The 14357-nt window shown below is 47.8% G+C and overlaps 1 protein-coding gene across 1 annotated transcript in view; it reads left to right on the plus strand.

Annotated features, from left to right (window-relative positions):
• Positions 1 to 14357, plus strand: part of LOC119382628 (uncharacterized) — a 63495-nt gene that overhangs the window by 29235 nt on the left and 19903 nt on the right. The window contains exon 2 of the mRNA XM_037650413.2: positions 4777 to 5274. Coding sequence (XP_037506341.1) covers positions 5055 to 5274 — 220 coding nt within the window. The 5' untranslated portion in view covers positions 4777 to 5054. The remainder of the gene's footprint in view (positions 1 to 4776; positions 5275 to 14357) is intronic.

Genomic DNA, 14357 nt, shown 5'->3' on the forward strand with positions numbered 1-14357 from the left:
CCGTCCCCGTGCCGGCGACGGAAAAAATTTTTTTATACGAATACGCTGACAGCCACAAGCATAGGCGTGCGCAGGGGGGGGGGCAATGGGGGCGAGAAGGGGGGGCGCAAAGTCAGCCCCATACATTGTAGGGGGGGGGGCGAGAAGAGGGGCGCAAAGGCAGCCGCATACATTGACATAATAGGGAGGGGGGCGCTGCGACGAACCTTCGCCCCCCTGAAGGGGAACCCTGCGCACGCTTATGGCCACAAGTAAAAAATGCAGAAATAATCAAATCACTCTCCTTTGTAATAATATCGTTATAAACAACAAAAATATTTTCTATGGGGCAGGGCTTTTGCAAAGTAAAACGCTAAAAAGAAAAAAAATGACGTCATAGTCACCATTTTGTAGTGTTGGTGAAATCTGGTGAAATTTTGTTCTGGGGTTGGTGTCGAAGCCCCTTTCCAATCTGGCAACGCTGGTCCCTCCCCGTCCTGTCGGAACAGGGTGGCCGCCCGTCGGGGGCACACGCACCAGCCGTTGTTTGCCTTCTGCCGCTGCTGTTACTGCTACTGCTGACTCATGCGGCAGCGGAGCGGCCATCTTGAGCGGGGCGCGCGGAAAGAGGGAGGCGCGAATGACGGCACGGTCCCTGTCTTCAGTTTTCTGTTCGGGACATTTGTGAAATGCGGACGGCGCGGGGTTCAAGCATCGAATCTGCGTTCTTCGTGATGAAGGGGGGATGCGTGGATGGTGGAGCGTCACCCGGACATAGGCTTTTCCCTTTCTCGAATACGAGGCTGTTTTTTCCGTCACTCTGAGGGGCCATCTTTTCAGTACTTGTCAAGCATGGAATAAGGTATACATAGACATAGAGGGGATAGGGGGGGGGGGGGGGGGCATTTTGGTTTCTTAGAAACATGTTTGTAAACAAACGTTGATATAACAGCTGACGTGGCCTCCTCACTTTCCTTTATCTGGACAAAGTAATCCCCTTAAATTACAAAAGAAGTAAAATTATGAGCAAATGAATGTCGGAATGGCTTCGGGCTTTTTTTATTATTGCTCCACATCGCGTTGCGATGTAATAAAATGAAAATTTAGTAAACGAATAAAATATTGAGGGGCCATTCCACTCTGGGAAGATGTAGGACCAGCGCAGCTCTTCAGCACAAGGTGCAGAGACACGGCGGAGGCCAGCTTGGTATGAAATGACAGGCTGCGAATGGGTCCATCATCGTTCAAACCAATGCGCACGTGTAAAGTCTACCGCGACACATCGACTTTGACACCGCCATCGAAGTAATGTACTGTACACTGAGCGGCGATCACAGTGTCGCCCGTCGGTAATCTGACAGCGGTAAGGCGCGTCGGCATTTATACATGCGGAAGGTTCTAGCCTTATCGTTGGTGGCCGCGATAGTTCCAGATTAAGCTGTCCTGTTCGCGTTGTGCGCTCAAGCTCATCGGAACAATCTACAATAATCGGGAATGTTCCTAGACACTCCGGCGCGGCGTGCGCGAGCGAGTGGTTACACGTGTAACGCGTCGCTTACATGAAAAAAAAAATACGCAAAGAATTTCCCGTTGCAATATGGTTCAGATATATTCACATTTTGCAAGTGTGGACACGTAGCCTTGATGTTAGGACACTCGCCTTAAGAGTGGAAGGGCCCAGGTTCAAACCACAGCACCACTAACTAAACTTTCTCCACTCTAATGCATTAGCTTCTTCCGCCACTTCATAGAGGGCACTCCGTAGCTTTCCTTTTTCCATACCTGCCTTATCACTATTTCTATCGGTAAACTCTTTTCGTAAACGCTGCCGTGCAACACGTTTGGATTAAAAAGGAGAAAAATCCAAACTTAAAATTTATTTTGAATTCCGACATTTCGAAGCCCAACTTGCTCCTTGGCGGTTCCTTCGAACGCGTCCCCCTTCTTTTGGTGATCAATGACAGCCCCTGCATCAGGTAGAGGTGACAGCGAAGAGCTCATCGAACATATTGAAGGGTCTTGGGCTTGACGCTTGGGAGAGCACTAGAACTCCAGCTGTGCTTTTTAAAGAGGACTGCTCTGCCCGAATGGTTCTGAATGCGCAGTAAACACGCTGCCTGTGCACGCGCAGCGCATCTTAGTTCTTTCCTTCCTCCTTCTCAGTGTAGGGTAACAAACCAGGTGCAACCTAGTTAACCTCCTCGCCTTTCCTCTTCCTCCCTCTTTCACTCACAAGATTTCGGTTAGGGCAAAAAAACGAAACCCACAAGCAACTTGGCGTGCTGTTTGGTAACAACTCCGAGTGGTGAATAGGAAGAGGCAGGAAAGGTTATTGTTGTATTTTGCTTACATTCCTTTCGCGGAAAGAGCCGGGTAACGAGAGCTACTGATGTTGCTGCCGCTCTTTCAGCGCGCTGTCAAACAGCGTCGAAAACTCCCGTCTGCCTGACCTGTCGTACGCTTTACAGGACCATTGTGCGACTCCCGCACCCTCTGTCCGCTCAGAGAGGAGAATACCTCAAAAGAACCTGCCGGTACTCTTTGTCGAAACGTCCGCGATGCACAAGGCCGCCCACCCACTTTCTTTCCTCTCCGAACACTTCGCTCTGTCGCGCACGCGAGGGACTTGAGGAATTTATGGGAACGTCAATCCATCGCACTCGGATGCGGAGAAGGTTCTCCCTCGCTTTACCCACAATTCGTTATTTGTCTTTTCGTGTCTCCTGCGATTTCTGATGAGATGAATATGCCTCGAAGCGCGGCGCGCGCACCTGTGTTTGAGGTTCGCGCGCAGCTAGGAAGTTATGCGTTTTCCTTTTTGAAGATCAAGTGCAAATACTCTTCACACGGTGTTTGCGGAGAAAAGAGTGAGAGGGTAGGCTTCCGTCTGATATGCAAACTCACTGGCTTGCCTGCGGTCTTTCATCTATCTATCTATCTATCTATCTATCTATCTATCTATCTATCTATCTATCTATCTATCTATCTATCTATCTATCTATCTATCTATCTATCTATCTATCTATCTATCTATCTATCTATCTATCTATCTATCTATCTATCTATCTATCTATCTATCTATCTATCTATCTATCTATCTATCTATCTTAGCACTAACTAACCAACCAAACAACTAACTAACTAACTAACTTTTATTTTGCGCATCAAACTCTTCCCCTCAGTGCTCGTCGCTGACAATTTTTCGCAAAGTGGAAACCCTTTTGCCGCAATGGTCCCGAAACAAACCGTTCGCGCGAAGATAGGTTCGTCCACTGTACAGACGGTCTTTTGATCGTCGATACAAACCTTCCTTTCCTTTCTTTTCATTTTTTCTTCTTTTTTTCATGTGCGTCCCCGTGCGAAGCAAAGTACCAGACTACGATACCAATCTCTCTTTTTCGGTTGTCAGCTATCCTCTCTGTGTGCATGATAGTGCAATGGAACGTAGCAGTATACGAAAGCCATTGTTTCTTAAAAGCTTTTTGTGTGTTTGTGTGTTTTTGGCGGTCGAACGTGATGTTTGTTGTGCACGCGAGGGACGGCTATCTGAACTGCGAGCACGCTACGAACAGTTTTTCCTTTCAAGAGCGCCATGAAAACAGCCGGTATCGCTTTCCGTTTCTGTTCACTTACTTCTCGGAAGAGAATTTATGCTATACGCAGCAATGGCTTGAGGCAGTATGCGAAATTCCGGGACCCCAGGTCCCGTATTAAGTACAAGTTTTTGAAAAAAATGCAGTCTCAAATGGAATAACGGAATGGCTGAGTTTGCTTCATAAATCAACGGAAAACTGCGCCATGCAGAGGTCCCGCTAGTCATTTATGGCGCAGGTATACACGCGTAAAGAAATTTATGGCATGTAGTGGTACGGCACGAAGCTTTCGATACTTAGTTGTTATGATCGTTATTAGTTAATTCTTTTTTGCTGAAATCGTTTTGTAAAGGTGGCGATGTCATGCGCCTTTACAAAACAACTGCGAATACGCCCATTTGATCAACTTCTCATACAGTACTTCAACAACGTGTTTCAACAACGTACTTCAACAACATACGCAAAATAAATAAAATGTGAGGCACTACACACTCGTACGCGTTGCAAGCATTTTTATATATTTGGTTAACATTGTGCTTTCACGGTTTTGTAAAGCGTTATTGTCTTTATTTAGATTGATACTTGTTTCCTAGGTCCTCAACATTTATCAGCCGGGTTGCACAACTCGTTTGTCCCTCTACGCGGCAGCAATAGCTGACGTTGTGCTTTTCCTTCTTCGTCGTCTCTGTGGTACGAGTACACATTTAGTGGTATTCGCACCCTCGTTTTTCAAAGAGCACCAAACTAATTAAGCTTCAATAAGCTAAGATATTCCTGCTTCATGAAAATTTGTTCTAATAGCCCGCAGACAATATTCCGAAGGCGCAAGAAACGCGTGCTCTAGCCACCTTACGCAACAGATGCAGGCTGCTGAACGCTAGATAATTTTGGGAGGGAAGATGGACCAGGAAAGCTGCAGCCCCGCATGAAGGACACACCCAAAGGCACTCGAAACACGTTCGCGTTAAAAGAAGTGTCGACGCCGGTACATACGCATACATCCTTTTCTACCCTCGCGGTCATCACTCATCCCTCCTTTTCCCTCCGCATCCCCTAAGACAGCAGCTATGCCCGTATCATTCCACGTCTTCAGTGTGTGTTTGTAGATTCTCTTTTGTCTGTTTCCCTCCTCACTGGCTATATTTGTTCCCAATCAGCTCCCTCTTCTTACTGGTCTGTTTATACCCCGATTTGTTCCACTCAGCTCCCGAAGTCCGGGCGCACGCATCAACGGCAGCTCCTAGTTTAGCCGCGCGGGGAAGGACATCGGATGGCGTCGACGTGAAGCGAGACATCGCCGGCTACCAGCTACGTCCTCGGGCACGTCGTCCACCCCGCCGCCGCGGGTCCCGTCGGCGGGGGTTCGCACCCGACCCCGGATCACCGAGGAGGAGGAGGAGGAAGAAGAGAAGAGGGGGAGCGAACTTCCCGGTGGCGGCGGCCGCTGCGTCTCGCTGACGGGGGTGGCCGGCCGGACCGGGAATGAGCCGGACTGGTCACCGCGGCCGGCTGCCCCGAGCGTCCACCGAGTCCTGCAGCGTGCTGCCGTCGTTTTCCCTGCTGCTTCTGCTGCTGGTCGAGGCGGCGATCCTCCTCCGACCGGGTCACGCCGCGACGGAGACCACGGAACTGCCCTCCGACAACTCGTCCACCGAAGCGGTTCCCACCACCACGCTTGCCTCGCACAGTGACGTCGCCGCACGTGAGTGTATTGGCACCTACATCTTGTCAACATTACTAGATTAGCTAATCTAGTAACGTTGCCTCTAGGGTGGGGGGCTCTCATCCCCTGTAAAGTCGTTTCCTTTTCATGGCGTCCGCGCGTCGTATTTAGCGTTGTCGGTGGCATAGTTAGCGTAATCTCCGCTGACTACGCTAACTACGACGTGCGGGCGCCATGAGGAGAAAACGACCTTACAGGGGGTGCGAACCCACCCCCACATTCTCCATACGTTTTGAGGCCGCAGCAACTGCGCAGAAAGTGAAGACGACGATGCATTTAATAAATAAGCTTGAGCGTATTGTCACGGGCGGAACAATATCTCGTTAACCAGGCCATAATCTGGTAAAAGAAGACTGTCACCAGCAATTGAAAGACAAAAAATAAATTAATAAAACCTAAATATACTTTTACACGTGCTAGCCCGCGCGGATGAGAGAGCTGGCATGCGCTTGCGTTGATTATGGGTCATTGTGGTCACATTCCGCTTTCGCGAAGGTACGCGCATGTGATACGACACACATAATCTTGGCAGTTGTGCTTCGTTCCCGTATTTGCGAACTGCGTATATTGGCCGTTTTCTATAAAGGCCGGCTGGGTACCTTCCATACCGAAACCTTCTTCTGTGTGATGCAAGGTTTTATTGCGCGAGAATATATTCTGCCTCCGCTACGATGCTGCATCTTTCCTCTGATTGTCTTCAAAATGGGTCGTGAATATACAAAAACTTGGCCCTTTGACGTAACACTGTATTTAGTTCTGTGAGGCACCATTACAGAACGTTAAAGAAACAACATATACATAAGGGCCAGTAAGGCGTGTAGCCGATTACGTAACAGCCACTGACGTAAAATCATCCGTACGTTTGTGGTGACACGAAATAGATACGAGGTCAAAGTAACGCTAACGGCGTAAGTGATTGTGGGTAGCCGATATTGCTTGGACACCGTATAATTTTCTGACGATTCCTTACCCGGAAATTGCTCGTGCCAAGATAACTGTAGTATAATACTATAGGCGCACCAACCATTAGAAGCTCACGCGGTTATATAATTGCAGGGCCTTCAAGGAATCACGAGCTGGGCCTCTGCGTTGATTTGGGCTAATTTGCGATGATCCATGCTGCAAACAGCGCGCGGAAGGACAAGAGGACTGGCGACACGTACGCTCGTTGCACGTCGAGTCAATTCGCTTGCACGCGTGGGCTTTCATACTAAGTAGCGCTTGGGCGTCTCCGTCATTGTTAGCGTGGCCGCCGAAGCCGTGTGTGTCCTATTTGCATTTACTTACTTTTCTTATCATTCGACTACAGATGGGCAAGTGCCCCCAACAACGTGCCCAGCTCCAGGAGGTTTGATTTAGGCAGCGCGGAATATAATGTCGCTCGGAGCTTTGTGCCCCGGACGTCCTGTCGGTGTTCTGCCGAAACGTGCGTACATAGTCGCGTGCGTATTCCTGTCCATTTGCAGAGGGCAGTGACCGTTCTGCTCCGCCGGTTGCCGTTTCACGGCGAAGGCCGGCCCATATACGATACGAGCATTTTTTTTTTTCTTTTCGTCGACCACTGAAATGGCTGTGGTACGTTCTGGCTATTTTTGACTGCCGTGTATGTGCATCGGCAGTCACGTAGCACTCTGAGCTGAAGGGCCGCCTCGTTTTCTGCGAGCCGTAAATCAAAGCGCGCGTTTAATGGCACGTTGAAAAGACGGTAGCCGCAAGATCTCGTAGTTTTGTTGGTTTTGTTATTCGGAGAGCTTGGAACTTTAATTAACGTAATGAGGTATCCAGTATTGAGAGAAAGAGAAGATGAACGGTCACATTACCCCTGTAATTTTGTTCGATTTTTCTCATCAGTTGGGAGCCCTTTACTACGGCGTACCTCGTGAACCACTGTGCGGTTGCCCAATTAAAATCTTTAGGTTCACTTTATTCTTTCATTTTGTTTACATTTCAAACACCGAAAGCATAAGACCGCAGCTAAGTTTCGTTGCGACGCGATGAACCTGGATAGCTAGATATACCATAGACACGAGGGCACTGCGAAACCTTGCTTAGAATAATTGTTCGAGTAAAATGAGGCATTCGCTACATGCAAGGATTGCATATACGTTTATCTTTTGCGGAAGACCTCACACGGACTGCATTTAGCGTTTGTAACTTTCGGACGGGCGATATGGTGAATCACTTCTGCCCCAGCCCGCAGGATGATAGAGGTTCGAGAAAGTAAATAATAATAATAATAATAATAATAATAATAATAATAATAATAATAATAATAATAATAATAATAATAATAATAATAATAATAAATCTTGTCTTACCTGCTTAGTAGCACGAAGTCACAAACGAAATCCACACGGCTTTCTAAAGAAAAGATTCGAAACTTCGCGTGTAGGATATGTTTTTTTTTTCTGAAGGTTTACAGGTGTATTACAAGGTAGAGGAGCGATGAAGCACGCATGCATATATGAAAAAAAAAAAGAAAATCCTAAATTACAATATTAACATGGGAATAAAAAAGCAGTATCATCAAGCAACACAGAGGAATACGCAAGTCAGTGGTTATACACGAACAAAAAAATACCATAGTTGGTCGGTCCCTCTTTCATTGGAATCGGGCGCCATACGAATGTGTAACATGTCTACATGGGCGTAGTTGTAACCTTGTTGGATGTGAAATTCAAGTGCATACATTTGGACACCGTCTACTGAAAAAAAGGGGGGCCAGCTGATCAAACGTGCCTTTTCGAAATCTCCATACACCAAAGCTCCTTAGCGTCTTCGTCTTTCAGCCAGTGCTCCAACGACGCAACATATCATCTTCCACCCAATTTCGGTAACAGCGTTGGAAGTCAACGATCATTTCCGAGAACGTTTTTAAACTAATAAGTGTTCTCTCTCTCTTTCTCTCAGAAGCCTTCCTCAGCTTGGCTATAACAGGAAGTGAAGTGCAAACCGGAAAGGAATCGATAGACCGGAAGTAGAAAACCGCACTCACGGGGTTGCTAGAAAGCTGACGTGCTACTTTACTGACATCATATCCGTCTCGGAAATAACGCCGGCAAATACTTGGTGGAGCCCGGCATAAAACACTTGCGTGTTAAAAATGCAAATAGAGCGTGTGTTCAATAAAGCGAGCGCATATTTGCCCACGACTTTGAAATACGCGCTAAAGTATTGCGGGAGACTCGTTTTCCGGCAACACCAACGCCAGGGTGTACGCCAGGCGCTTCCTTGGTAGCCTGTTATGGGTGCGCCAATGTAAGACTCGCTGTCGGAGAAGCGCGGTTGCGGGAAAACAGATCGTCGCATCGGTACCACTTTAACCAATTTGAGCTGAGAGCCCGCGGCAAGATGATCGCTCACTTAGCGGCCTGCCCAGTCTCTCCCAGCTGAAGCCGTGGGAGTGGCGCTTGCAGAGAGATGCACTTCGCCGAAAGAAGCATCGGTCCTGAAATTCGTTTACACGATGCCTGTTTCCTTTTCTGTCCTGTCTCGTTTCTCTTCCTTTACGAATGAGTCATTCATTCAGTACATAGCGAGTGGTGAGCGGGTGGTCCTTCTCGTGAGAACAGCAAGAGAGAGAGAAACAAAGAAAGTAAACTTCGAATACTTGTACTCATTGCTCAAAAGAAAGTGCGCAAGAGCGAAAAATTGTACATAATGTATTTTGTAAATGGGAAGCACAAACACTGGCTCTTCAATTCTGTGGAAGTCCCGCAATGTCCAAAAAGGTTCCCGAAATGGAGAAGACTGCCATCCGCTGAACTGTCGTAGCATGAAGCTATATACAGTAGCAGCCCGTATGCGTTCATGATGCCGACAATGATTTGTTTTAGGATGACATAAAGCGGACAGCTGATGTGTCAAGCCCTTCCAGAAGCTCGTATTCCTAACGAAACACTATCAAATTAAAATTGAAGTCTAGGTTTTTACATCTGAAAACCACGACGCGGCAATGACGAACGCCGTTTAGTTGATTTTCACCACCTGAAATTATTGATTTTCACCACTTGGGATTCCATAACGCGCCCAATTAACGTACGTAATTGTCCTTGCACTTTGCCTCCTTCGAAATGCGGCCGCCTTGGCTGGCTTACGAAGGCAGTTCTCAACTTCTTGAAGGCATCAGACTTGCACCGGCGGTTATAGACTAACGACGTTAGCATGACTGTGAGATGTGTGTGACTTTTTGTGCGTGCTTGCTCTCCCTCTCTCTCTATCTTTATATCTCCCGCATCCCTTCCCCCAGTGCAGGGTAGCATACAGGTCCCTCTAGACTGGTTAACATCCCTGCCCTTCCTTTCTCTCCTGTTCTTTCCTTCCATGGCTGGGGATCGAACCCGCTTCCTCGAGCTTAGCAACGCAACACTTCGGCAGCTAAGCTACCACAGCGGGTGAAAGCACCGACCAATATATAGTCACCCATGAGACTTTTAAAAAGAGAACAAAATCAAAGAATCAAACGAGAGATCCGATTGTGATCGCAGTGCATGACGCACCGCTTCCTTATTTTGATTACATTCTGCTTGAGCAAAACTATAGCGTCAATGTGCTTAAAATGGTTATGCTAAAAGTGTTTCGAGTTATCCGTGACCACCAGTCACCGCCCGCCACGATATCGTTGCACCGTTGCGCTTGTGATAGCGGGCTTTATCCCAGTGGGATCATACTTATTCCTCTTTTATCGTTACACGCTTAAGTCCAATCACTGAAGAGCCCGAGGTATTGATCGGAAGAACTATACTATGTAGTGATGCATTACTTGGGTCGCCAGCCAGCGCGAGTGGTGGACAGCGCGAGTTACGTTCCCGAGCACTTAATTACTGGTCGACCACGAGCATGCCACGGAGCGCAGCCGTGGTGCATGGTCATCGTCAGTGGACATAGCACACCGCGCCTTGTTAGCGAAGACCGCTTGTACACGACGAAGGTCACGTTCCCACGCGCGCGAGTGCGCGATATGCAACACACGCCGGGGCACTTGTCCGAGGGGGGAGGTCCGGCTGAGCGATGCAGGAGGTGTCGCCCGTGCCGCCGATCTGCCCAATGGCGACGGAGCAGGTATCCAAACGCTGTCCTTTGCCCCGGAGGGGTGCTTGTTAATGTTCCGTATCACGCAGCAAGTTGACGCGCCTCCCTGGAGTGAACTCCCAACACTCGAAAGCAGAACTGGTTTGATGGCTCCCTGCATCTCAGCCGGTTCGCTGGCTCGATCGGCTTCCATGCGGGATAGCACCCTGTGGAATGTCTCATACCTACGGCGACGACTTCGGTTGGCTAATCAACATTTCTTTTAGTTCGGTATTTGCCTTCATATTCTTTTTAGTCTTTACTGACTTAGAACTTTGATCATTGGTCATCTGTCAAAGCGATTTAATCCCAGATATTACCCTGCGAAATTGCGCTCTTCGGTCCGCCTTTGAGTCGCCTTTCGGGTGTCCTTGAAGCGTAAGCTGTTTTCTTTTCGTATTTTGTTTTTGAGGCTAAGTACGTGTCGCGATATCAATGTCGGCACCGACATAAAGATGATAATGAGACTCCAATGCTTGTTGCGAAACGTGCTCGATATCTTTCCATACTTTGTGCCTGCATTTGTGGGCAGTGGTCGGCTTGAAAACATATCGTAGTTTACTGTCCGTCAGGACCATTTGGCTGCATGCAGGCACCATTTATTCTTCACAGAGAGCCAGAAGAGTGGAACGGGTTTCATTTCGTACATATACGCCTAAGTATTATTACTGAAGTTAAGTGCTGAGAAAAAGAGGAGTGCGTTATTTATTTGGAGGCACTCGGGTTTATGTACAAGTGGCGCCGGGCTGCCGGTAAGAGCTCAAGATGTGCTACATGTTTTACTTTTACCTGCGAGACTGTAGTATGTGCGCGCGTGAGTGAAATAATAACGTAGAAATGAGGAAAAGCGACCTTAAAGTTAACGAGAGGACAATATGCCGCAGGCTGGAGTCAAGCCTGCATTCTCTGGATGGCGTGTACGATGTTTTCCCTCAGAGCTATATATATATATATATAGGCGGCGCTGTCTGACTTTCTATGTTTGAAATTATTGCCTGAAGTTTTTCCATGCGATTGTAGATCAAGCATGTATACTCCTGATAACTGTAACAGATTTAAACTACGTATGCATTGACTATATTGAATTGATACGTATATGTTCCTTTAAATGCCGTAACGTTTCTTTTACATAATATTTATCGGCGTAGAAAGTTATCTCGCAACATTGAACATTCGTCGTTAGATAACCCATGGCTTCCTCACTTAAGGAAGGGTGCATGCGACTCATGAGAGTCCTTTCAGTGCAAAGCTTAACGATCTCACATACGCCAAAGCTATTTGCGCCGCGAATTGTGCATGCTCTCCGCGATGAACCGTACGTGCGTGTCACGCACGAACTCTTGCACGCGTTTACAGAGACGTCGAGTCTGTGTTGTGCGACGGCGCAGACTGGCGACACACGAACCCATCGATCGAGTGCCGCATGTCTAGCCGTCAGGACACGCGCACGAGTCCCTAGGGGTGTATGTGGCCCCGCCCTCGACGCCACACGCGACACCACGCACGTCACGTGACCTAGACCCGCGCGCACACGTACATGCACCCTTCTAATGGCCGACCGTCGGGCGTTGCATCGCTGCTGCGGCTCCTGTGTGTGATTCATGTATGAAGGACATCCATTACGGCTAGAGTTAACACGCCGCGCTGGCGGCCATGATTGCACCGCGTGCGCGGTCATCCTCTCGGGTGCATCCCAGCGGAACAAAGATAAGGCCTGTCTCTGCTAGCGTGAATGCCAAGTTCACCGTTACGCCGCAAGAAAGTTTCGAAAGAAGTCAGAAGCAGACTAATAGATAAGGATTCTTTTAGTGAATGAAAGACGAGCATAATTAAGACGGGCATTACATGAACAGTGACAATACACGCGAGATTGGGGTGTCTGTTAACGTGAGCACTACGTTTATGGTTGGGGTAACGCTTTTATATAGCACGCGGAGCTAACCTTGCATGCTGTGCCCTAAATACTTGCTCCAGTGTGTCTCGCACGTTGTTGACGCAGATAGCACTTCATTGATATGTAGGAACTTTTTTTTTCTTGATTTAAACACTCTGCTAACACACTTCTTTATGTGTGTGCTGTAAATCTACCGTTTACTTAGCACCCCGATAAAGCGGTGAGAGGTTGTCAACCAAAGTATGTTCGCTGTAGCCAACTTTTGACAATGACGACATTTAGTCATGACAGCCAGCCACTATCCTCGCCGTCATTTAAGGTAAGAAAGTGATGCTTACTAAGATTTTTGAGATCGGCTAGATGCCAGAGAAAAATGAGCTCTTCGTTCAACCTGAATGTCTAAGTTGGCGCGAATGATTAAAAAAAAAAGGTTAACGTGAAGGGCAAAAAAATTATCACGAAGAGAACTATCACTTGAGCATGCAGGCTTTGGGTATTCGTATGACTGCTTCGGAAAGCCCCCTTGCACACAGGCACATGGAAAGTTGAGGGAATCACTTCATCGTGGTGATATGCCACCTCGAGTATCGCGATCGTCCCCTTCAGTAACCTTAGCTGTTTGGTTCAACGGTATCTCCTATCGTTTAGTTCAGAAGTATTCAGATTACGCTCACAAACAAACTTTGATACAGTGCTACAAGAACCAGCTTTACATGTTGTCCGCCTCTTTGCGGAATGTATCGTCGGCAACGCAACCTGATGTTTGTTTGCGCCCTTTGGGGCTTATCTTTTCTATACACCAAAACCGCCATCAACGTTGCGTGCCCTTCGTTTATTTTAACATGTTGTGCTCGCTACTTTCCAAATAAGAAAACGGTATGTCACGTCAATACGCGTGCGCCGATCGTGACATGAAAGAAGCGGGAGCGCAGCGTCAGAGAAATCGAATGCAGGAAAGATTGATGAGAGGGTAGGAGACAAGATAGGCCCCGAAAGGTGCAAATTTTTCTTTAAGTGTAAGTTAAGCTTGGGCGTGCCTCACGGACTGTATCAGTACTACTGAGTTCAGCTTTCCGCATGTGATAGTCACAGTCGACAACTTTTCTTCAAAACTGCGTGCAGATTTGTAAGTGCGGAGCACTTTTTTTTTTTGCACCAAACACCGTGAATGACGTCACGTATGACGTCAGGTGCAGAGCCCCATAAGACCCCTGCGTGTGCTGGCTCGGAATCGTTGGCACTGGCACAGTCACGTGGTAGTGTTCGCACGCGCGATGCGATTGCCATCTGCCGCAGCATAGGTTATTATGCTGGTAGGGCTTTTCCGGTTCTATTATTGATTCCTGGGGGTTCACCCGACGCGGCTACATAGTTTTAAGCGCGCGTATTGTAACCAGGCAACGCCAACTCGGCGGTCGGAGAGGCATTCTTTTGTGTCGCGGGTTGGAAATTCGATAGCGCTTGGGTTGTGCTTCGGTGCACAGTCACGACAGACAGTTCCCGATTCACGACGGCGCACTTGCTACCTCAATGCTTATAGTATATACCTCGCGAATCGTCATTTCGTAATGGCTCGTTCGAAAAATCGAAAGTGCTTACGATTTTGACTTGCTAGCTTTTCCGTGATGAGAAAAAAGAAAAAGCCAACAACAAAATATTTCTAACTTCAGCAATTATGGCATACGGTGGCGGCGAGCACGTGCTAGCCGTTACTGTTAGAGCAAAAAAGTTCTCTGTTAAGCCACCTTTGCACGTTTAATGATATTCAGCCAAGCGTAAGATAAATCGTTGGCAATTGTCGTTAAAATTACGCATTTTCATGTATTGCAGGTAAGGCGTCTTGCTCGAAGGGACAAACCTCACCTGAAAATGCGGAACTGCGCGTGTGTTCGTGAAAACACGTGTATCGTCCCATCTTTCAGTCTTTGTCATTTTTTCCAAGGTAGCTAGCCGGGCTTAGCCTGGTTCACCTTCCTGCCGTTATCACATGCATGATCGCTCTGTTTTGCTCCACGCGCATGGAACCGCGCATTGCAGCGTGTAGGTGAGTGTACACTGAATCTACATACTACGTTTTCACCGTCTCCGATTGTGATAT

This window comes from Rhipicephalus sanguineus, chromosome 2, assembly GCF_013339695.2.
Source record: "Rhipicephalus sanguineus isolate Rsan-2018 chromosome 2, BIME_Rsan_1.4, whole genome shotgun sequence".
Classification (NCBI taxonomy): domain Eukaryota; kingdom Metazoa; phylum Arthropoda; class Arachnida; order Ixodida; family Ixodidae; genus Rhipicephalus; species Rhipicephalus sanguineus.